Source organism: Moschus berezovskii, chromosome 2 (assembly GCF_049115385.1).
Source record: "Moschus berezovskii isolate FMDL1 chromosome 2, NW_MosBer_1.0, whole genome shotgun sequence".
NCBI lineage: Eukaryota > Metazoa > Chordata > Mammalia > Artiodactyla > Moschidae > Moschus > Moschus berezovskii.
Window position 1 is genome coordinate 10199863 of NC_142461.1, and position 23766 is coordinate 10223628.

The window sequence follows — 23766 nt, forward strand, 5'->3', positions numbered from 1 at the left end:
CATGCCCGCAGCACGTGCTGCGACCCTCAACTGACCTGCCACTCCCCACCACCACCACCACATGAGGGTCTGGTGAGGACAGTGGCACGAAGACCCTGGCTCGTTCCAGCCTCATTTCTCCCCTCCCTGAAGTCCTTCTGGGCTTCAGGCAGCACAGCTATCAGAGGGGCTTCCCCTGTAGCTCAGTTGGTAAAGAATCTGCCTGCAGTGCAGGAGACCTGGGTTCAGTCCCTGGTTTGGAAGATCCCCTGGAGAAGGAAATGGCAACCCACTCCAGTATTCTTGCCTGGAAAATCCCATGGACAGAGGAGTCTGGCAGGCTACAGTCCATGGGGTCACAAGAGTTGGACACGACTTAGTGACTAAACTACCACCACCACGGCAGCTATCAGGGAGCACGTCCCCTTTTTTCACTTTCCAGAGGCAGCTGTAAGTTGGATAAAGGCAGACACCAGACTCGCAACCTTCAGGGTTGTGGTGACACTCAGACCATGACAGGCTGCGTGGAGCCCTCAGCACAAGGCCAGGCACCCGGGAGGTCTCACTCAAGGGCAGCTCCTCCCTGACCGCCTGTGTCTGAGGACACCCATCCCTGCTGCTCACTACTCCGCAGGGAGGCTCGGCTTCTCTGCCCAGCCAGGCAGGTGGATGAAGCACATCTGGGGATGATGTGGAGGGGAAGAAGTATGCGCCATGCGTTTCAAAAGCACAAGTCGATGACTCCGCAGCATCCGGCATCTATGCTCCGCATCACCCACATCTTGCCTTGCCCCAGCACCCCCTCCATGCAAGATGAGCAAACTCCTGCTTAATCGTCAAGCTCCAGGAAGCCTTCCTGATCCATCACCCGCCACCCAACTCCCACCATGCACCCACAGTTCTGAGGGCCCTGCTGTGGCACTTCACAGCACATGGCAAGTGCCTGTTTACACACCAGCCTCTCCCGTGAGGCTGGGATTATATTTATTCATCTTTCCATCTTTAGCACAGCATTTATCAGGCATGAATCAGTGTTAATTGAGTGTGTCTCTCCCCATTCCCAGTTCAGTTTAGTTCAGTCACTCAGTTGTGTCCGACTCTTTGCAACCCCATGAACTGCAGCACGCCAGGCTTCCCTGTCCAAAACCAACTCCCTCAGTTTACACAACTCATGTCCATTGAGTCAGTGATGCCATCCAACCATCTCATCCTCTGCCATCCCCTTCTCCTCCCGCCTTCAATCTTTCCCAGCATCACGGTCTTTTCAAATGAATCAGCTCTTCGCATCACGTGGCCAAAGTATTGGAGTCTCAGCTTCAACATCAGTCCTTCTAATGAACATTCAGGACTGATTTCCTTTAGGATGGACTGATTCCCCACTGATGATCAAACTCAGACACTTCAGCTCATGGTCTCATTCCATGCTCATCCTAGTCACGATGACAGTCAGCCCTACCCCAACGTCCTCCAGCCCCCTTACCCAAAATCACCCTCTACTGCTAGACTTCACCCTCTCCTCTTCAAACAATTTTTCTTTTTTTGGTCACACTTTGTAGCTTGTGGGATCTTAATTCCCTGCCAAGAATTAAATCCACACCCTCAGCTGTGAGAGCACGGAGTCCTAACCACTGGACCACTAGGGAATTCCCTCCTCTTCCTTTAATGCTACAGGACGATGGTAACTCCCATTTCTGAGCACTTATGATGTGCTCGGGGCTTTACAGACATTATCCCATTTGCTTGTGGAGACTGAGGCTCAAACAAGGTGAGGCAGTTATGAAGAGGCAGAATCTTCTGCCCTTAACACTGGCACAGATCACCTGGCACCTCATCAGAGCTGGGTCTATTTTAAAAATCATCATCTGTTCTGCAAAATTTAGTGCTTTTATAGTTACATATCAAACTGTCATACAAAATCTCACTTTGCTCATTAAATGCTTCAAGTGATAAGTCTTGCTACTCCAGCGAGGTGGGGAAAGGACTGTTACGTAGGAGATACAGCACAGGACTTGGAATGGGAAGCCCTGGGCCTGGCTTCAGCTGTGCCACAGTCAGGCTATGTGATCCTAAGCAAGTCACCCAAGCGCTCTGGGCCTCAGTTTTCTCGTTTGTATAAAGGAGAATGACAGTATCTCTCCAAAAGGTTTTCTGATGCATGCTCTAAAGCGCTCTACCCACTTCACTGAAATAATAAATTTTATTTATCCGCAGCCACCTCACCCCTGCATTTGGTGCAGCACTGGATGCCCAGCCGGGATCAGGAAGTCTTGCTGAGTGATTTTTCAGTTGCTGGAGAGTCAGGGGTCACAGAAAACAAGACACTGTTTCTCCTCCTCCTGATCCTAGAAGGACTCCTAAGTGCCACCACTGATCTTCATGTTCAGAATGTGTCAAACTCTATGCCACACATCTTACAAGGGTACTCCCCCTGAATCCTCCCAACACCCCTGCCAGGCATTACCCCATGTTTGCACACGTGCATGCTAAGTTGTGTCTGACTCTTTGTGACCCCATGGACAGTAGCCTGCTGGGCCCCTCTGTCCATGAGATTCTCCAGGCAAGAATACTGGAGTGGGTTGCCATTTTCTTCTCCAGGGCGTCTTCCTGACCTAGGGATCAAACCTGCACCTCTTACATCTCCTGTACTGACAGGCAGGTTCTTTAACCACTCACACCGCCTGGGAAGATCCCCATGTTGGGGATCATCAGATTGAGACTCAAACAGGGAAAGTGACTTGCCCGAGTCACTACAGATTTGAGCTAAGATTTGACCCCAGGTCTGTCAAGTTGCAAAGCCTCTGTTCCTAACCACCATGTTTCCTGAGGAAACTGCTCTGGGCCACTCTCTGCAATCTGAAAGTCCTGCCCCAAGTTGAAGCTTTGGGCTGTGCCCAGTCAGCCCTGTTTCACTCAAGCGTCTCATCTAAATCCTACCTGTTCTTCAAGGCCTAGTTCACCAGTCAACTCCATGAAGCCTCCTTGGTCCTCCAAGGTAGGAAGGTCTTCCTTTTTTTCTTTTTCTAATATTTATTTATTAATTTTGGTTGTTCAGTTCAGTTCACTCAGTTGTGTCCAACTCTTTGCAACCCTATGGACTGCAGCACGCCAGGCTTCCCTGTCCATCACCAACTCCTGGAGCCTTCTCAAACTCATGTCCATTGAGTTGGCTGTACCAGGTCTTAGCTGCGGCTTGTGGGATCTAGAGTCCTGACCAGCGATCGAAACTGGGCCCCCTGTGTTGGGAGCATGGGGTCTTAGCCACTGGACCGCTGGGCAAGTCCCAGGAAGGTCTTCCCGCCTCCTCTCTACCCTCAAAGAATTCTATCTGCACTTCGACTCACACCCACTTTCTACTGCCTGACCCTTCTGCATCTACACTGAATTCCTCAGACGAGGCCTTAAGCTCCTTGAAAGCAGCAGTTCTTGTGCGTCTTTATTAGTTCCACCAGTCAGGCAGGCCCAGAGGGTATGGTAGGGTGCCGGCTCCCACCCCCCGCACTGAGCTGTACTCAGAGTCTTGGGCTGGGCTCAGTGGGGTGAGCTGGCCCTACCTCCATGCTGGCATCCTGCCTACATGGTATGACATCCAGATTCCTGTGGGCCCTGGCCCCAGGAGATAAGATCTCATCCCCTGGACTGATGGCAAAGATCCAATAAAAAGCAGAGCTCTCAGGCTCTTCGCTGGTTTGTAAAGGAGTCAAAGGTCTGAAGAATCTGATGGGTGAGAGCAGAAGCTTCTGGGTTGCAAGGCTTGCACTTGGCTCTCCGGCAAGGACCTGTTTGGACAAAGCCAAATGGCTTCCTGGCCAGGAACAGCTCTTCTGATAGAAAGTCCAGCAGGAAGCTGCCCTTCCTTAGGCTTTTAGGGCCCACTAGAGAGCTACCCGGAGAAGGCACTGGCAAGCCACTCCAGTACTCTTGCCTAGAAAATCCCATGGATGGAGGAGCCTGGTAGGCTGAGTCCATGGGGTCACTCAGTCGGACACGACTGAGAGACCTCACTTTCACTTTTCACTTTCACGCATTGGAGAAGGAAATGGCAACCCACTCCAGTGTTCTTGCCTGGAGAATCCCAGGGACGGGGGAACCTGGTGGGCTGCCGTCTTTGGGGTCGCACAGAGTTGGACACGACTGAAGCGACTTAGCAGCAGCAGCAGCAGAGAGCTACCAGTTTTCCCCAGTGGCTCAGCAGTAAAGAATCCACCTGCCAATGCAGGAGCTGTAGGAAACATGGGTTCGATCCCTGGGTCGGGAAGATCTCCTGGAGTAGGAGATGGCAGCCAACCCACTCCAGTATTCTTACCTGGAGAATTTCAGGGACAGAGGAACCTGGTGGGCTAAGTCCATGGGATTGCAAAGAGTCAGACACAACTGAAGTGACTAAGCATGCATGCAGAGAGTTGCCACTGCTCAGATACCAACATCCAGGCCAAAGACCATGGCCCCTCCTCTTGGTCCAGCTCTTACTGCCTAGAGACCCCTGGGTTAGTTAACCAAACAGGGAAAGTCCTCCCTCTGCCATGAATTCATGTGACACTGGGCACATCCTCTCTGCGCCTTAATGGGGAGATGAGAGGACTGGATCAAAACATCTCCAGTTCCCCTTTGGGTCTGGGGGCCACAGGCTATGATTAGGTTCTTTCTACCTCTAATATCCTACAGGTAGAATAATATTCTCTATTTTCACTCCCAGAAGCAGGGTCAGAGCAGGAGGTTGCGGTCCTCAATCCAAGAAACAGCAGAGGCCAATTGAGACTGCCTAGTATTATGCCTTCAAAGCTTATCCCCTTCAGAGGCAAGGCCATGTTTCTACTGCCTCCAAGGTAGCTGTTTCACCTAACAGAGTCTCAGAGGACTGTCTGGGCCTTGGCCACTTAAAACAGAAAAACGGCAGAAGGCCTGAGTGACCTCCCAGGGTATGAGCAGCGCTCATCCTGGAGACCCAGCAGATCAAGGGGCAGAATGAACATAGTACCTTGCCTGCCTACACTGGGCAAGAGGGGCCTCTCTTGTCTGCTTTGATCCCCAATCCAAAAAAGCTTTCCTCTACTTTACAGAGTCATTTCCCCTCTCTTCTCCCAGGACACAGCTTGCTTATTCTAATGGGGTTCATTCCCCGTGCCTAGAAGGAGTTCTGCAGTTCCCCAGGCAAACCCCACTGAGGACAGAATTAACTACCACTTCTGGTGGCTCAGACAGTAAGGAATCTGCCCGCAATGCAGGAGACCTGGGTTCGATCCCTGGGTCAGGAAGACACACTGGAGAAGGAAATAGTTACCCACTCCAGTATTCTTGCCTGGAGAATTCCATGGAGAGAGAAGCCTGGTGGGCTACAGTCCATGGAGTCACAAAGAGTCAGATGTGACTGAGCGACTAACACACACTCATCTGAGGAAAGTCCTTTACTTGTCTTCAGATTCCCACAGGACAAAGGGTCAAAGCTCTTAATGTTTCTGGCGGGGGCAGGAGTGCGGAGAATAGATCCTGCTGCTATTTGTGGCTACTAGGGGCTTTCTTCATCAATAAAAACACACAAATATTCGTAGACTATTTGGCGGGATACCATGGGCCCCCAAACTCCATCAAGGACTCAGAAAGACTCTTAGAAACCTAGATCCTAGAAGAAAAGCAGGTCACCCAGTCCCTTCTCTCACCTAAGCCAGGATCCCGTCTAACAGCAAGCCTCCCACTACGGTCAAGTGATGTTCCTCTTCTTCATCTGGCCCACTGCTCAAGATCACCTTCTCCAGGGAGCCTTCCCTCATCCCTTCTCCTCCTCTCTGAGCCCCTCAGCATCTCAGACAGAGCCACACAAGTTCCTACCTGTACTTTCTCCCCAAGCAAGAGAGCCAGCTCTCTGTGGACCCACTTATTTAACCCCATAACCCCGAACGAGAGTTGGAAACGACCACGATCATGAATATGAGGATTCTGTGCTTTGAAGCCAGGGTTCATGACAGCAGTGGGCCATTCCCCAGAACAATGGGGCTGCAGAAATCTCCCTCCAAGAGCCTGTTAGCCCAGGCCTCACAAGAGCAGGAGCTCCCCTGCGACGACTGCCTTTCCTACTGGAATGTCCCAGAGTCTTTCAGCAACTGAAACTGGCAGACAGGGAAACTAAGGCCCAGGGAAGCAAAATGATGTGCCACAGATCAATATTCATAGAAAGAGGCGGAGTTAGGACTAGACCCAGTCCCTGATTCCAAGCCTAGAGCTCTTTTCCTTACACAGTGGCTTTATAAAAACTAAATCTGGGGGCTTCCCTGGTGGCTCAGTGGTAAAGAATCCGCCTGCCAATACAGGAAACATGGGTTTGATCCCTGGTCTGGGAAGATCCCACGTGCCACGGAGCAACTAAGCCTATGAGCCTAGTCTCTAGAGCCCAGGAACAACTACTGAGCCCACATGACGCAACTACTGAAGTCTGCCAGCTCTCGAGCCTGTGCTCTGCACGACAAGAAAAGCCACAGCAATAAGAAGCCTGTGCACTGCAACCAGAGAGTAGCCCCCACTCGCTGCTGGAAAGCCTGCACAGCAATGAAGACCCAGCACAGCCAAAAAGAAATAACAAATTCTTAAAAATACACTTTAAAAAAAAAGCTAAATTTGTCCTCACACTCCCACACTCATACATGCATGAGAGTTTCTGAAAAGGTGAACAAGAAAGTTAACAGGGGTAACCTCTGGGGAGCGTGATAGTGGAGGTGGTCAGAGAAGTGAGGAAGCTAACATTTACCTTAATATCCTTCTCTACTGCTGGATTTTATTTTTGTTTTGTTTTACCATGAATGTGCTTTATGTGTTCAAATTATAAAAATAAATCTGCCACCGAAAGGAGATCCTGGCCCCAGCTCACCTCCAACACACAAAGAGAAACAAAGAGAAGCCTTAAGTCCTCCTGTCCGGGTAAACTATAAATTAGCGAGACTGCCTTTTTGCACAGTTTATGGCCACTGGTCTCATCAGTTCACAGTCATGGTGCGGTTGATGACTTGAGGAATCTTACCGGGAAAAGCTAAATTCAATTAGGGCTCTTGGCGGCTCCCTGAGGAAGCTCTGGTATCTTGCTTTTACTTATACAAATTGAGGGCAAACCAAATGGATCCAGACTCTCCCAGAGACACCCCACCCAGCTCAGAGAGGATGCCCCTGCAGACCCTCCATTAGCGTGAAGCAGAGGGAGATGGGCGAGGCGGGGGGAGGCACTTCCACGCGGGCTGGCTGACGCCTGACATCCCTCTGTGTCAGGTGGGTCTCCTGTCTGCCTCAAACGCTTCCCACGGACACTATCTCTACATGGAAGTCAGTCATACACTCAGTTGTCCCCTCAGATCTTTCGGAGCCCTTCGTCCATGCCAGGCACAGAGGAGAAAGCAAACGAAGGCTCTGCCCTCAATGGGCTGACATTCTTGTAGGAATCACATACTAAGAATAGCTCTCTCTGTCCTGCCTGCTTCCCTAATTCCTCTCCATCAAGACTGGTTCAAGTTTCCCCTCCTCTGAGAAGCCTTCCCTAACCATCTGTGCTCTCAGGGGACTGCCTCTTCCCTTGAACTTTGCCTCTGCCAGGAGTGCGTCCAGACCTCAGCACATTTTCTCCAAGCAGATTGGAAGCTCCCGGTGAGCCGGGCCTGGGTCTCCCACTCTTCCTGGTTCCCTGATGGGCCGCCAAGCTCAGAGCCTGCTGGTCGGTTTCGGCTCATTTCCCTCTACGACCTCAGCTGGAACAGATGAATTAATTAGCTGCCCTCAGTCCTGGCTGGCCAGCCCAAACCAGAGCCTCTGTGAGTTTGTCTGGCACACAGAAGTGCTATGTAAGTGTTAGCTGCTGCTTATTTTTGTGAGCTTATAGACTCTGCTGGTACACGCCTGTGATGTCACCTCTTTGCCTTTGTGGCTTGGTCTCAAATAGGCCCAGTGCTGTGGAAGGGCCAGTCTGGGCTTAGGAGGCAAGTGTCCCCCCCAAGGGACCGGGAAGGGGACTTGGGAAGGAATAGGACTTCTTCTGAATCTCACTCAGACCTGCTTAAGGACACTATCTTTTCAGGAAAGTGCTTGCCTGGGTAATTTGGGGAAACTCCAGGCTCTTATCAAGTCAGTGTCAGAACTCAGGGGTCATGTCTGTCTGACCTAACAGACCCCCAAACTGGCTTCATGTGTTGATAGAACTTTAGGAGGGAAGGAAATGAAGCCAGCACAATCTCGGGGAAGGAGGTGGAGACAGCCCACTGATCCGAGCCCAGCTCAAAACCTAGTTCAGTTAAAATTAGATTAGCCTATAAGATTAAAAATACCCACATGTAATCACGGGCTGCCTTAAAGTACCAGTTGATGTTCGTCGGCATCTAAAGAGATGGTCAGGCCCAGCGCAGTGTGTGCAGACAACCTTGGGGAGACGTGTCTGACTCAGATGTTTGCAGGGGGAGTGAGCGCTGCAGGAGGAGGCCCACACAGGCGATGGATGACTCAGGGATAACCCAGGTCCTGGGTTTGCTGAGTGAGCCTTCTCTCCCCACCACGGAAGGAAAGGGGGGCAGGGAAGGAGACAGTAGGGGGGAGGGAAAGAGGCAGGCCTGCCAGCCAGCTGCACACAGGCTGGCGTTCCAAAGGGAGCCCAGGTCCCCCCCCCGCCATGTTTCTGAATGCCACCACCTCCTAGAAGGCCTATTTGCTTTATAGTGAGACTTTGTGGGGGATAGGGACACACAGTTTTACACGCCCCCCCCAAACCCAAGAAATGATCCACAGAGAGCAGCCAAGACTTGAAATGCCTTCATTCCCTATTTTAAAATGATCATGGGAAAAAGAAAACTTTTGAACTGAAAGGGCATGATGATGAACACAAGCTCCAAAGTCACACAGATCTGGGCTTCAACCCCAGTGCTTTCCAGCTGGGCAATATCTGACACAGTGTCTCAAACAGGAGCTTGATATGTGATGGCTCACATAATTAACAAGTATTTAACATAAATACTGCAAATGAGGCAATGAGGGCTCAGAGAAGCAGAGCCTTGCATAAAAGGTCACATAGTCAGGCAGCAAAAAGCTAGAACCAGATCCCAGGTCTCTTGACTTTCCCTCTTCTGCCCCATCCAGCATGTTTTCTGCTGTAATTCACTCCTCTGCCTCTCCTTTCTCTGCCCAGAGGGACTACAACACATCAAGGGAAAGGGAAAACTCTCCATTTCAAAAGCTTGCTGCTCCACAGACTAGGAGAAGGACAGACCCCACGGCTGAGTCAGCCTTCACATGCTCACACTCTTTCTTCATACAAATACTGGGCGTGTTTGAGGGATCAAGAACTTGGAGTTGAGGTGGCCTGAGCTCCAGAGCAACCCAAACCACCATGCTCCTTTAGCCCTTCCTTCCTCCAAGAGGAAACTGTCCCTCCTGTCAACCGTTCAAGTTACCAACAGCGGTATGTCTGGTCATTTACTCTTGTTAAAGCCTCTTGGGACCTCCAGTCACCCTTTGTCTTCACAATGACCTGACCAGGCAGGAAAGAGGACAGGGTCTTGGGTTATAAGTCTGGGGCCTGAGTCCTTACTTGTTAAGTGATCCACCTGAGGTTTCCTTAGATGTAAAATGACATCTGGTACATCAGATGTCATTAGTGGTGCATCAGTACTACTTGCAAGGGACTTCCCTGGTGATCCAGTGGCTAGGACTCCATGCTCCCAATGCAAGGGGTCTGGGTTCGCCCCCTGGTCAGGGCACTAGATCTCGCATGTCGCAAGTGAGAATTTCCACTCCACAACAAAAACTGAAGCTCCCTGTGTGCTGTGACTAAGACCCAGTGTGGCCAAATAAATAAATAAATATTAACAAAAACAGAAGCACCACCTGCTACTCTAGCCCTCAGGACCATCGAGAAGACCAGAATTAAATAGTGTATATGCAAGTGCTTTGGAAACAAGTTACAATACTAATGAGAATTAGTACCAAACTCCACCTGCCTTAAAGGGCTAAAGACAATTGTGCCACCTGCTCTCAACACAGAGGCTGCCTCTCAGGGGACCCTGCTGGGCCTCAAGGGTAACCCAAAGCAGCCACCCTTCCCACCCAGAGGCAAGAGATGGTAATCACAAGGTTAGCAACCCCTGCTGGCAAAAGGAAACGATCCTCTAATTGGTCCTCCCCTGTCCACGCAGGGAAGAAGCAAGCTGGGTCAGACCGCTGAGAGAGCAAAGCGATGGCAGGCAGGGTCGCTAGCAGAGGACAAGGGATCCAGCCCGGCTGCGGGATTCAGGCGCACACATGCAGACTCACGGACACAGAGGATGCCAGCACAGAACCCCGATGGCTCTCTCAGTGGAGGGAGAGAGCTCCTGCCATCAAGTGCCAGCCCCTAAGGCGTGCGTGCTCAGTCACTAAGTCGTGTCTGACTCTGCAATCCCATGAACTGTAGCCCGCCAGGCTACTCTGTCCTTGGGATTTCCCAGGCAAGAATACTGGAGTAGGTTGCCATTTCCTTCTCCAGAGGATCTTCCTGCCCCAACGATCGAACCCACATCTCCTGCATTGGCAGGCAGATTCTTTACCATTGAGCCACCTGGGAAGCCGCCAGCTCCTACAGGGAGTACTAAAATCCCCGCTAGCAGGTGCGGTGAGCTGGGCAGCTACTCCCTACGGGGCCCGGGCATCTGCTGAGGGGAACGGAGGGTGGGAGATGCAGCTGTACCCTGAGAGGAGGCTGTGCCCTGACTCAAACAGAGAACGGCAGCGCCACATCACAGCAGATAACCCCTCTGAGCTGTTTCCTCATCTGTGAAACAGAGATAGCCTTTATCTCATCCAATTTTAGTAAGAATTAAACGAGATTACTTCTGGAAAGTGCCTGACACTACTCTGCAGATACTCAATAAATGGTAATTCTTTTTAAAACACACAGCCCCCCAACAGAAGAGATGTCACAGGGCAGGCTAGGCCGGACGCCAAAGTTGTGGATAAACAATAAGGGATATGGCTTTGGGGGAGAAATGAAAGCAACGGCTGTGGGCTGGAGTGGCCTGGGAAGACCGCCCAAAGGGGAGGAACCTGAACAGGCCCTGAAAAGCCACCATAGCGCTGGGCTCCATGCTGGGTATCCACGTTCGGCCTCTGTATCGATGCTGGAAGAAAGAGATGGCATCCTCACCCTCCTGATGAGGCAAGTCAGGCTCAGAGACACCAGGTGCCTGGTCATGCAGGTACCAGGGGCAGAGCCCGGACTTCGTGACCTCGTCTGTCCTTCCCACCAGAACTGGAGGGGGAGCGGCCGCAAGGGGCAGAAAGGAGAGGAGAGGGGCATCATGTCGGGGCTCAGCTGAGTGAAGTCCAGGCCACAAGACCAGCAGAGGCCCTCCAAGTGCCCTGGCGCCTGGGGACCCAGGTCTCCTACCTGAACCTCCCTCCCAGGCCCCAGCTGACCTCCCCACACTGTCCCGCGGGTATTCTGCTGTTTCTTCCCAAAGAGAAAAAGGTCATCTTTTCCTTTCTGGAGAGTTCCACCTGGGCTTCTAGGGACAGTTTCAAGGTGACCTTTAATTTGTTCCTCTCTCCTTCTGAGAAGTGAGAGAAGCGAGTGCTTTCTAGTCTTACACAGGAAACTAGCTGTTGGGTCTGATGTCCACACATGTGAGCTGGGCAGTAATGACCCCCAGCTCCCCTCCTCACAGACCCGCTCTGAGAAGGACATGGCAGAACGCACCTTGAAAAGACCAAAACCAAGACAAGCTGTCAGATGTGAAGGGACAAAGGAAGGCTTTTGTGTGTGTGTGTGTCTGTGGTTAGGAGACGAGTTGAATACCTGCTTCACGGGCTGCCAGGAGCTGGACGTGGGTAAACAACTGTGTAGGGTGCCAGTGGAGAGCTGGGTTACAGCAAGGAGCTCCCTTGAAACACACACAGGACTGGGAGCCAGGTAAACAGAGAGACAAAGCGGGATTCATGCAGGGTCCAAACCCTAGAGTAGGGTGGGGTGGGATGCGGAGTGGTCCTACCCTGGGGTTGGAGTCATTCTCACAGTTCTCCCAATGGGCTCACCCCCCACTCACATCACTAGGCCCTCCTCACAAAGAAAAAGGCAAGAATCCCTGACTGTCGGGCTTCCCTTGTGGCTCAGCTGGTAAAGAATCCGCCTGCAATGTGGGAGACCTGGGTTAGATCCCTGGGTTGGGAAGAGCCCCTGGAGAAGGAGACTGTCAGAGAGAGAGAAAAGGCCCAAGAAGGGAAGAGACTTTCCCCATGTCACCCACTGAGTCACTCAGAAAGAACCCAGAATCATCTCCTCTAGAACTTCAGCTCTACGGCCTTCCCCAGGAGGTCCAGGGGTTAAGAGTCTGCGCTTCCACTGCATGGGGCACCGGTTCAATTCCTGGTCGGGAACAAAGATTCCACATGCTGTGCCTGTGAGGCCAAAAGAATTTTTTTTTTCATAGCATCACTATATTATTATTTTTTAATTAATTTATTTATTTAAATTGGAGTCTAATTACTTTACAGTAGTAGTGGTTTTTGCCATACATTGACATGAATCAGCCATGGGTGATAATCTCCCTGGTGAAGAATTTTTTTAATCTTCGGCTCTAATGCCATCCACCCTCCGCCAGTATCTACCTGCGGCTCTGCTCCACGACCAGGACAAGAGTGAGAATGGCACACAGTACCTTCTATTCTTAAAGAAGAGGTGACGTGCAAGGGAAGCAGCTGTCACAGATGACAGAATGAGGCCTCCAACAGGGCGTCTACCTACGCTGGAGCGCTAAGAGAAGAGGCAACACCCCAAGATGAACTCCAAGGCTCCAGAGTGTAGTAGAGAGGGAGCATGGCCTCAGTCCCCCAGCCCACCCCCTCAGAGTCAGCTGGTACCATGTCCCTTCCCCACAGGACCTGCTAAAGCCAAAGGAAGAATAAAGTCGGTGGGACTGACTTTCAGTCCTTCCTGAAACCGGAAGGAAGGGCTCCTGGTGGCAGCCTAGGCCAAGAGATCTGTAATCCTCCAGCCTCTGAGGAAGGCTCTAGGAGGCTGAGGTGGGGAGGCATTTACCTGAGGTGGTTAAACTACCAACAGGGGTGGCTGCACCTTCCTGAGCGCTTCCTGTAAGCACAAAGGCGGCTTTACGTGCATTAATTTCTGTCCTCACCACGTCAGCAGCACTATAACTGGATAGTAGTATTTTCCCCTTTTTATACTTGCGAAAACTGAGAGTCAGAGAGGGTAAGGGGCAGAGTGGTGCCAACCTCAGTTCAACACTGCAAAGGGGCAGGGGTAGTCCCCAGGTGGCCGAGTGGTTAGGATTCCAGGCTTTGACTGCCGCAACCTCAGTTCAGTCCTTGGATGGGGAACTGAGATCCCTCAAGCTGTGTGGCCAACAAACAAACAGCCAAACAAAAAGAGGGAAATGGGCTTTCGCTTTCGGCCACCTGAACAGGGACCCTTAAGATCACCTTTCTCTCTACTCTCTTCCCAGGATGGCCAGGTGCGAGGGCACCTCTGTTTCCAGAGGCAGAAAAACGTCCTGTCAAAGTAGAGACACAGTCTCTCGCAACTGCAAAGGCCCTCAGAGATCATATCCAGCATCCTCACTTTCACAATGGGAAAACTATGGCCCAAGGCTGAATGACTTGCCAGGGTTACCCAAGTCAGTGGAATGGCAGAAATGTCAGACCTGGAAGAAGCCACAAAGATCAACTGACAAGTGGAGAGGCGTCACTGGCCCAAGGTCACAAGGGAGATGGGACAAAAGGCCAAGTTTCCTAACTTCTAGGCTGACACCCGTGTCATGGCACCACCTCTACCAACTGCCCGGGAACCCGGCACAGTTTTGGTGGGGACAAATCAGGCCAAACCTTGTCCCATTGGGACTGGAGTCAGGCCTGCAGGGACAGACTCCTGACTGCCCAGAGTAAGACCTTAGTAGTCATGCTGTCGACCCACCAGAAGTCACTGAGACTCACCGCGTGTGCCCTAGTCCTCCCCGCCCCCCCCCCCATACCCTAACACAATGCCAGGTGCGGCTGGGAGGTGACGGGGTTGGAGAGAGGAGGAGGGCACTTTATAAATAGTGCCTGCGAGGCCTCTTCCTGGTCTCACACAGGCAAATGACACATCAGTCACTTCAGCTTCTTACAACAAATTAGGACACAGGGGCTTCAGGATTCAATGGATATGGTCAAATTTAGAGATTCTTGCCGGTTTCACAGGTGGGCGAGACCTGCAGAAAAAAGCCCAGTTTGTTCAAGGTCATGTATTTGTCAGAATCAGTACACACGACTCCCCTCGCCCCGGCCTTGATTTTTTTCCGGGCTGCCATCAGGGGATAGGTGCTGGTGGCCCAGCCCCATGGACAGGCCTGCCACTGTCACAGCACCAAAGCCCTGAATCAGGAAGCCAGCTCCTAGATCCGTCACGACAAAAGCACCCGAGCCCTCCTGCAGCATGTCCCAGAGCCTGCCTCATACCAGCCTGGCATCGCCCTCAGCTCCCGCGTGTCCTTGGGAGAGCTGCAAGGCTTCCTGCCAAGAATCACAAACTCTCCAAACCCAAACCAGCAGAGTCCCAGGCCCTAGTGCCTTCCACAGCTGGCTGGGGGCTAAAAAGGCAAAGGCAGATGTCAAAGCCCCCCAGGACACCACTTCCAGGGACTTCTGGGTTGGGCAGGCTCTGGGGAGCTCCAGCAGCATATGGAGCATCTATCAGCTGGAGCATCTCCAGCATCTATCACCCAGCAGAACAGAGTGCCCAGACCTAGCAGGGAGACAAGCCTCTGGAGGGGAACCATTTTTCTGTTTCCTTCTTCCAAAAAGAACATTTCAAAGTCTCTTCATATTAGAACATCCTGAGCTTTTCCACCCGTCCCTCTCCCACTTGGCTGAGTAGCAGGCAGGCCCACCATGACTGGCCCGGCTGGACAGCACGTTGAGACACAGCAGGGTGCAACCTGGAGGTGAGCTTGACCCTCCTCCACTCTCCCTCCCCCGCCTCAAACCAGACTTCAGGAATTCCCAAGGCCCCCTGTCCCATAAACTGTATAAAGAATGGCATTCCCGGGCAGGAAACTGACTCAGGGGCTCCTGACCAGCCTGGGCAGGCAGAGCTGACGGATAACACTCCAGGGATGAAGGAAGGAAGGGGAGAATACAGTGATGCCTCATCTTCCACCACACCTGTAAGTCTCCAGCACACACACTCCCCACTCTACTCAAACTCCTTAGGCAAACCAAGTAGAAAGATCCTCCGTCCTGAAACAGCCTTCCATGAAGCATGTAATTACACTGGTGACTGGTGACAGAGCAGACTGTGTCGCTTGCTGAAGACACGCCTGTCTCACACACACACAGCTGGGCGCCTGGCTCCAGAGGAGACCTGCCAGGCCTGGGAGCCTCACTGAAGGTACCTAGGACCAGAAGCATCCTCCACTCCTGCTCTCTCCTGCGAACAATACACCACTCCCATGGGAGGAGACCGCAGAGCTCAAGTTTGAGAAGCATCAGGATGGCCGGATGGAGGCTGCCTGCTATACAGGACCCTCACTCCTGGGCAGCTTCAAGTGGTAAGGATGGGCACCAGGCTCATCAGCTAGGTGACAGCGGAAGCATCGGGGGCGAGGTGGACTTACCTATCTTCATGAGGCAGGCCAGTAGGATCCAGAGGGCGATTTCGAAGGGTGTGCGCACGTGTTGGTAGTCGATGCCCAGGACTGGAAAGGCCTTTCGAGCCTTTGGGCTGTGTTCAGCGAAGGAATGGTTAACAGGGCGGCTCTCGGGGGCGAGCTCCGGTGGGGCGGTGGTGACATCCCCAATTGAGCGTTCCCGGGGCGGCTCTGAGCCTCTGATGGTGCTGGCGGTGGGGCTGGGCTGGAGGCCATGGCTTCTGAGAACGGGTAGCAGCCCCACCAAGGCTACCACCACAAGCAACGAAGGGAAGATTCGAGGCGGAGGGAGGCCACTGGCGCCAGACCACAGAAGCATCCCGCTGCTTAGCCCCCCGCCCCGACCCTTAGCAAAATGACAGTAAGACCTGGGACATAGGTAGCAAGGGGTCAGCAGGAGGGGGCAGGAGAGACTGCGGGAGTCTCTAGGCAAAGTTCATGTTTGAGAGATGTGTTTTTGTGGAAGCAGTCCTCTGGAGGGGGAAAGAAGGCTGGGTTCCCGATCTAGAACGCCAAACTGGGGAAGAGGGACCAGGACCCAGTTAGGACCGTAAGAGGAGACCAAAGGGTTTGGAACTCCAGGCCTGGGAGAGGGGGTGGGGGCGGGGAGAGGCAGCACCCTAGGGACAGAGGAAGGAATAGGATGCGGGTGGACCCCAGGCAAGGAAAAGGGAAGGCGGGGACCCTCTGCTGAGAAGAGTGGCTGAGCTGCTGGGACTCCTGCTAAGGGAAGGAGCAGAGAGCCTGAGCTAAACGAAGGGGCTCGAAGGGGGTGGGACCCAGTCCAGGCAAAGAAGAAAGGGAGCTGAGAGCCCAGGCTGCGAGGAAGGAGTGAAGCCAGAGAGCGGCCGGGAGCTTCCCCACCCAAAGAAGGACCGGGGTGCAGGCGCGCCGGGCTGAGATTCCGGGGAAATGGAGGGAGGCGGAAGGCGGAGGCAGGCGGCCTGGAGAAAGGGCGCCTTGGCGCGGGCTGGGGGCAGCTCGCGGTGGGCCAGCAGCGAAACGCCCCTCCTTGCGGCCCCGGCGCGGTGCTGCGCTGCGCCCCCGGCCCAGCTTCAGTTGCTCCGCGTCCAGCTCCACTTCCAGTTGCAGCCCCGACCCTGGTACCGGCGGCGGCTGACTGCTGTCTACTGAGCCCGGTACTGCCACTTATAGGCACCAGCGAGCAGCCGGCGCTCCGGGCTAGAAGGACCTGTCAGTGCCCGCGCGATGCAGCGACCCCTGTCGCCGAGGAAAGGAAGTATCGCGTCGAAAGAGAAGGGAAGAGTCAGAGATGGCCAAAGTCCAGCATCTACAGAGATTCTAACTTTAAAAAGGGTAAAATGCTCTGCTAATTACAAAGCGCTGTTCACATCCACCTTCACAGTCTCATGGAGACTTCCCAGGAAATGTAAATGATGTTTTATTGTCTTAGACATTTAGTTACCATGTGACCTTCAGCAAATTACTTAACTTCTGTTCCACAGCTATCTCATCTGAAAAAGTGGAGATAACAGGAGTACCTATCCCTGCTAATGCTGCTGTAGTTAAGTATGTTGTGTTAGTGGCTCAGTCGTGCCTGACTCTTTACAACCCCATGGACTGCAGCCCACCAGGCTCCTCTGTCCATGGGATTTTCTAGGCAAGGATACTGTAGTCGGTTGCCATTTCCTTCTCCAGGGTATCTTCCCAACCCAGGGATCGAGCCCTGGTCTCCCACACTACAGGCAGAGTCTTTACCAACTGGGCTACCAGGGAAGCCAATAGTAAAGTATATGTGATGACTAAATGAGATAATCTGTGTAAAGTGTTTAGAATGGAGCCCAGGATGTGGAGCCATGATTATGCTTCCAGCTTTGCAGATGAAGAAACAAGTCAAGAGAGTTCCTTGGCCAGTATGAAAATAGTTATGTTGATTTTCTAGGACCGCTGTAACAAGGTTCCACAAAGTGAGTGGCTTAAAGAATAGAAATTTATTGTTTCATATCCTGGAGGTTATGAAAGGTCTGGAGTCAAGGGGTCAGCAGAGGACTTCTGAGAGTTCTGAGGAAGACTCTCTTCCAGGTACCCCTCCTAGCTTCTGGTGGTTTGCAGCAATCTTTGGTGCTCCATGATAATGCCAGTCTTCACCTGGTGATCTCCCTGGGCCTCTGTCTCTGGGTCCAGGATTTCCTCTTTTTACAAGGTTTCCAGTCACACTGGATTAGGGGCCCACCCTAAAGACCTATTGGACTTCCCTGGCGGCTCAGATGGTAAAGAATCTGCCTGCAATGTAGAAGACCCCAGATCGAGCCCTGGGTCGGGAAAGCCCCCTGGAGAAGGGCATGGCTACCCACTCCAATATTCTTGCCTGAAGAATACCATGGACAGAAAAGCCTGGCAGGCAACAAAAGAGTGGAAAACAACTGAGTGACTAACACACAAACACACTAACGACTTCATCTTAGTTTGATCATCTTCAATAACCCTGCAAGTCCACATTCACAGGTGCTGGGGGTTAGAAACAAAATCTTTGCAGAGGACACAATTCAACCCATGGCAGGGGTGGAACTGAGATTTGAATGTATATGTGATTGTATATTGATTGGAATTGGTAAGATTCAAGTGATCATGGTTGTACACTGGAATCCTTGGTAAGCTGTGGAAAACTACCACTGCCTGGGACCTTCAGAGGTTTGTATCCAGAGCCCAAGCACGGTGGATAGTTTTTCAAGATTCCCCAAGTGATTCTAGCGTACAACTAGGATTGAAAACTATTGAAATTACTGAAATGCCATCCCTGTTTTTCAGAAGAGTAAATCAAGGCTAAGGAAGTTGAAGTGATTACCTTGAGATCACAGAATGATTTCAAAGGGGCTCAGTTCAGTTTAGCAGCTGTTTATGGTCATAGCAAACACCCTCTTCCAACAACACAAGAGAAGACTCTACACATGGACATCACCAGATGGTCAACACCGAAATCAGACTGATGATGTTCTTTGCAGCCAAAGATGGAGAAGCTCTATACAGTTAGCAAAAACAAGACCAGGAGCTGACTGTGGCTCAGATCATGAACTGCTTATTGCCAAATTCAGACTTAAATTGAAGAAAGTAGGGAAAACCACTAGACCATTCAGGTATGACCTAAATCAAATCCGTTATGATTATACAGTGGAAGTGAGAAATAGATTTAAGGGACTAGATCTTATAGACACAGTGCCTGATGAACTATGAACGGAGGTTCATGACATTGTACAGGAGACAGGGACCAAGACCATCCCCATGGAAAAGAAATGCAAAAAAGCAAAATGGCTGTCTGGGGAGGCCTTACTAATAGCTGTGAAAAAAAGAGAAGTGAAAAGCAAAGGAGGAAAGGAGAGATATAAGCATCTGAATGCAAAGTTCCAAAGAATAGCAAGGAGAGATAAGAAAGTCTTTCTCAGAGATCAATGCAAAGAAATAAAGGAAAACAACAGAATAGGAAAGACTAGAGATCTCTTCAAGAAAATTGGAGAAACCAAGGGAACATTTCATGCAAAGATGGGCTTGATAAAGGACAGAAATGGTATGGACCTAACAGAAGCAGAAAATATTAAGAAGAGGTGGCAAGAACACACAGAAAAACTGTACAAAAAAGATCTTCATGACCCAGATAATCATGATGGTGTGATCACTTACCTAGAGCCAGACATCTTGGAATGTGAAGTCAAGTGGGCCTCAGAAAGCATCACTACGAACAAAGCTAGTGGAGGTGATGGAATTCCAGTGAAGCTATTTCAAATCCTGAAAGATGATGCTATGAAAGTGCTGCACGCAATATGCCAGCAAATTTGGAAAACTCAGCAGTGGCCACAGGACTGGAAAAGGTCAGTTTTCATTCCAATCCCAAAGAAAGGCAATGCCAAAGAATGCTCAAACTACCACACAATTGCACTAATCTCATATGTTAGTAAAGTCATGCTCAAAATTCTCCAAGCCAGGCTTCACCAATACATGAACTGTGAACTTCCAGATGTTCAAGCTGGTTTTAGAAAAGACAGAAGAACCAGAGATCAAATTGCCAACATCCGATGGATCATTGAAAAAGCAACAGAGTTCCATAAAAACATCTCTTTCTGCTTCATTGACTATGCCAAAGCCTTTGACTGTGTGGATCACAATAAACTGTGGAAAATTCTGAAAGAGATGGGAATACCAGACCACCTGACCTGCCTCTTGAGAAACCTGTATGCAGGTCAGGAAGCAACAGTTAGAACTGGATATGGAACAACAGACTGCTTCCAAATAGGAAAAGGAATATGTCAAGGCTGTATATTGTCACCCTTATTATTTAACTTATATGCAGAGTACATCATGAGAAACTGGGGTGGAAGAAGCACAAGCTGGAATCAAGATTGCTAGGAGAAATATCAATAACCTCAGATATGCAGATGACACCACCCTTCTGGGAGAAAGTGAAGAGGAACTAAAAAGCCTCTTGATGAAAGTGAAAGAGGAAAGTGAAAAAGTTGGCTTAAAGTTCAACATTCAGAAAACTAAGATCATGGCATCTAGTCCCATCACTTCATGGGAAATAGATGGAGAAACAGTGGAAACAGTGTCAGACTTTATTTTTTGGGACTCCAAAATCACTGCAGATGGTGGTTGCAGCCATGAAATTAAAAGACGCTTACTCCGGAAGGAAAGTTATGACCAACCTAGATAGCATATTAAAAAGCAGAGACATTACTTTGCCAACAAAGGTCCACCTAGTCAAGGCTATGGTTTTTCCCGTGGTCATGTATGGATGTGAGAGTTGGACTATAAAGAAGGCTGAGTGCCAAAGAATTTATGCTTTTGAACTATGGTGCTGGAGAAGACTCTTGAGAGTCCCTTGGACTGCAAGGAGATCCAACCAGTCCGTTCTAAAGGAGATCAGTCCTGGATGTTCATTGAAAGGACTGATGCTAAAGCTGAAACTCCAATACTTTGGCCACCTCATGTGAAGAGTTGACTCATTGGAAAAGACCCTGATGCTGGGAGGGATTGGGGGCAGGAGGAGAAGGGGACGACAGAGGATGAGATGGCTGGATGGCATCACCAACTCTGTGGACATGAGTTTGAGTGAACTCCGGGAGTTGGTGATGGACAGGGAGGCCTGGCGTGCTGTGATTCATGGGGACACAACTGAGCGACTGAACTGAACTGACTGATGGGCTTCTTGACAAGGATTTGTGTTAGGCATCACTCACCTGGAACCAGACATCTTGGAATGTGAAGTCAAGTGGGCCTTAGAGAGCATCAAGACAAACAAAGTTAGTGGAGGTGATGGAATTCCAATTGAGCTATTTCAAATCCTGAAAGATGATGCTGTGAAAGTACTGCACTCAATATGCCAGCAAATTTGGAAAACTCAGCAGTGGCCACAGGACTGGAAAAGGTCAGTCTTCATTCCAATCCCAAAGAAAGGCAATGCCAAAGAATGCTCAAACTACCACACAATTGCACTCATCTCACACGCTAGTAAAGTCATGCTCAAAATTCTCCAAGCTAGGCTTCAGCAATATGTGAATCGTGAACTTCCAGATGTTCAAGCAGGTTTTAAAAAAGGCAGAGGCACCAGAGATCAAATTGCCAACATCCGCTGGATCATGGAAAAAGCAAGAGAGTTCCAGAAAAACATCTATTTCTGCTTCATTGACTATGCCAAAGCCTTTGACTGTGTGGATCACAAGAAACTGTGGAACATTCTGAAAGAGATGGGAATCCCAGACCACCTGACTGCCTCTTGAGAAACCTGTATGCAGGTCAGGAAGCAACAGTCAGAACTGGATATGGAACAACAGACTGGTTCCGAATAGGAAAAGGAGTACGTCAAGGTTGTATATCGTCACCCTGCTTATTTAACTTATATGCAGAGTACATCATGAGGAATGCTGGGCTGGAAGAAGCACAAGCTGGAATCAAGATTGCTGGGAGAAATATCAATAACCTCAGATATGCAGATGACACCACCTTTATGGCAGAGAGTGAAGAGGAACTCAAAGGCCTCTTGATGAAAGTGAAAGAGGAGAGTGAAAAGGTTGGCTTGAAGCTCAACATTCAGAAAACGAAGATCATGGCATCTGGTCCCATCACTTCATGGGAAATAGATGGGGAAACAGTGGAAACAGTGTCAGACTTTGTTTTTTTGGGCTCCAAAATCACTGTGGATGCTGATTGCAGCCAGGAAATTAAAAGACACTTACTCCTTGGAAGGAAAGTTATGACCAGCCTAGATAGCATATTAAAAAGCAGAGACATTACTTTGCCATCCAAAGCCCGTCTAGTCAAGGCTATGGTTTTTCCAGTGGTCATGTATGGATGTGAGAGTTGGACTGTGAAGAAAGCTGATCGCCGAAGAATTGATGCTTTTGAACTGTGGTGTTGGAGAAGACTCTTGAGAGTCCCTTGGACTGCAAGGAGATCCAACCAGTCCATTCTAAAGGAGATCAATCCTGGGTGTTCATTGGAAGGACTGATGCTAAAGCTGAAACTGCAATACTTTGGCCACCTCATGCGATGAGTTGACTCACTGGAAAAGAGTCTGATGCTGGGAGGGATTGGGTGTAGGAGGAGAAGGGGACAACAGAGGATGAGATGGCTGGATGGCATCACCGACTCTGTGGACATGAGTTTGGGTGAACTCCGGGAGTTGGTGATGGACAGGGAGGCCTGGCGTGCTGTGATTCATGGGGTCGCAAAGAGTCGGACACGACTGAGCGACTGAACGGAACTGAACTGAACTTGGCAACACAGACATAATGGGGAGGAAGGAGGCGGCAGTGATTGGGAGGGGGCACAAAATGGGCACAACAAGGGCTTCTAGGGGCTGATACTGTTCCTTTTCTTTCTTGGGTGGTGGGTACAAAGGTTATACTGTGATAACCCACTGAGTGCTCGTGATCTGTGCACTTTTCATAAGATATGCTCTCCTTTCACAAGAAGGTGCATTCAAATGATATGAGATTGATGTGATTCTGACCGAAGGTGCCAACGTTAAACTGATTTTCTGTACTTCACATTCTCCTGGCACAGGTCCAGCTACTTGCGAGATGACAGAAGAGCCCAGAAGAGCCTTCAGAGAAAGTCAAGGGCCTTGTGTCACCTGACAGCAGATGAAAGGATAACATCAGCTATAATGGAAATAACCAAAGAGAAGAAAAGCATTTGGGGCAAGGATGAGAATAATGACATTATGGCTCACAACGGTTCAGTCCTGTAGAGTCTGCACCCAAGTGCTCCAGGTTTCTCAGTGTATCTAGTCCTGGTGCTCAATAGTAGCCATTATTCTCATTTCCATTTTACAGATGGAAAAAAATGAAGATTTAAACATAAAGCCATTTGGCCAAGATAACACAGCTGTTAGATAATAGATCCAGGATTTAAGTTAGTTTCCTAACATCTTAATCCAGAGCTCTTCAATATAGCAAAAAGAAGGGCAAATGTGGGGTTAGTGGAGGGACTTTATGCAGGTGACATGGAGAGGGAACCCTGAGACCTTTCCAGCCTTTTTTTTCCCACGCCACACAGCTTGCAGGATCTCAGTTCCCTGACCAGGGCTTGAACCTGGGCTGCGACAGTGAAAGTGCCAAATCCTAACCACTAGACCAGCAGGGAACTCCCAGTTCTTTCCAGTCTTGAGGGCAACATTCAACAGTATGCTCTGATCCTCCTCAAATCACTCCAGTCTTCAGTCAGTCCTTGGGTACCAGCCTGGGAAGTAGCAGATCCCGTGAGGACCAGGAAATACCAGCCCTGAGATCCTCTGCAGCCTGGAGAAGGTTGCACCAACATGACAGTGCCAAGAAAGAGCCCTAGGGAAAAACCACCTGGGACAGCCAAGGCTCAGCCTGGACCAGGCAGTACAACATAAAAACTAAGGTTAAGAATCTAGCCAGATTTGGGGCTTCCCTGGTGGTCCAGTGGTTAAAATCTGCCTGCCAATGCAGGGGACACTGGTTCCAAGACTGGTCTGGAAAGATCCCACATGCTGAGGAGCAACTAACCCATGTGCCACAACTCCTGAAGCTGGTAGGCCTAGACTCTATGCTCTTCAACAAGAGAAGCCACCACAATGAGAAGCCCATGCACAGCAATGAAGAGTAGCCCCTGCTCACCACAACTAGAGAAAGCCCGAGAACAGCAGCCAAGACCCAGCGCGGGCAAAAATAAAATA

General features: G+C 50.5%; 1 protein-coding gene across 1 annotated transcript in view; it reads right to left on the reverse strand.

The window, feature by feature from the left end:
- The window catches only part of SLC9A1 (solute carrier family 9 member A1), a 52162-nt gene extending 35426 nt beyond the window's left edge, over nt 1–16736 (reverse strand). The window contains exon 1 of the mRNA XM_055397709.2: nt 15579–16736. Coding sequence (XP_055253684.2) covers nt 15579–15930 — 352 coding nt within the window. The 5' untranslated portion in view covers nt 15931–16736. The remainder of the gene's footprint in view (nt 1–15578) is intronic.
- Between the last annotated feature and the right edge of the window lie 7030 nt (nt 16737–23766).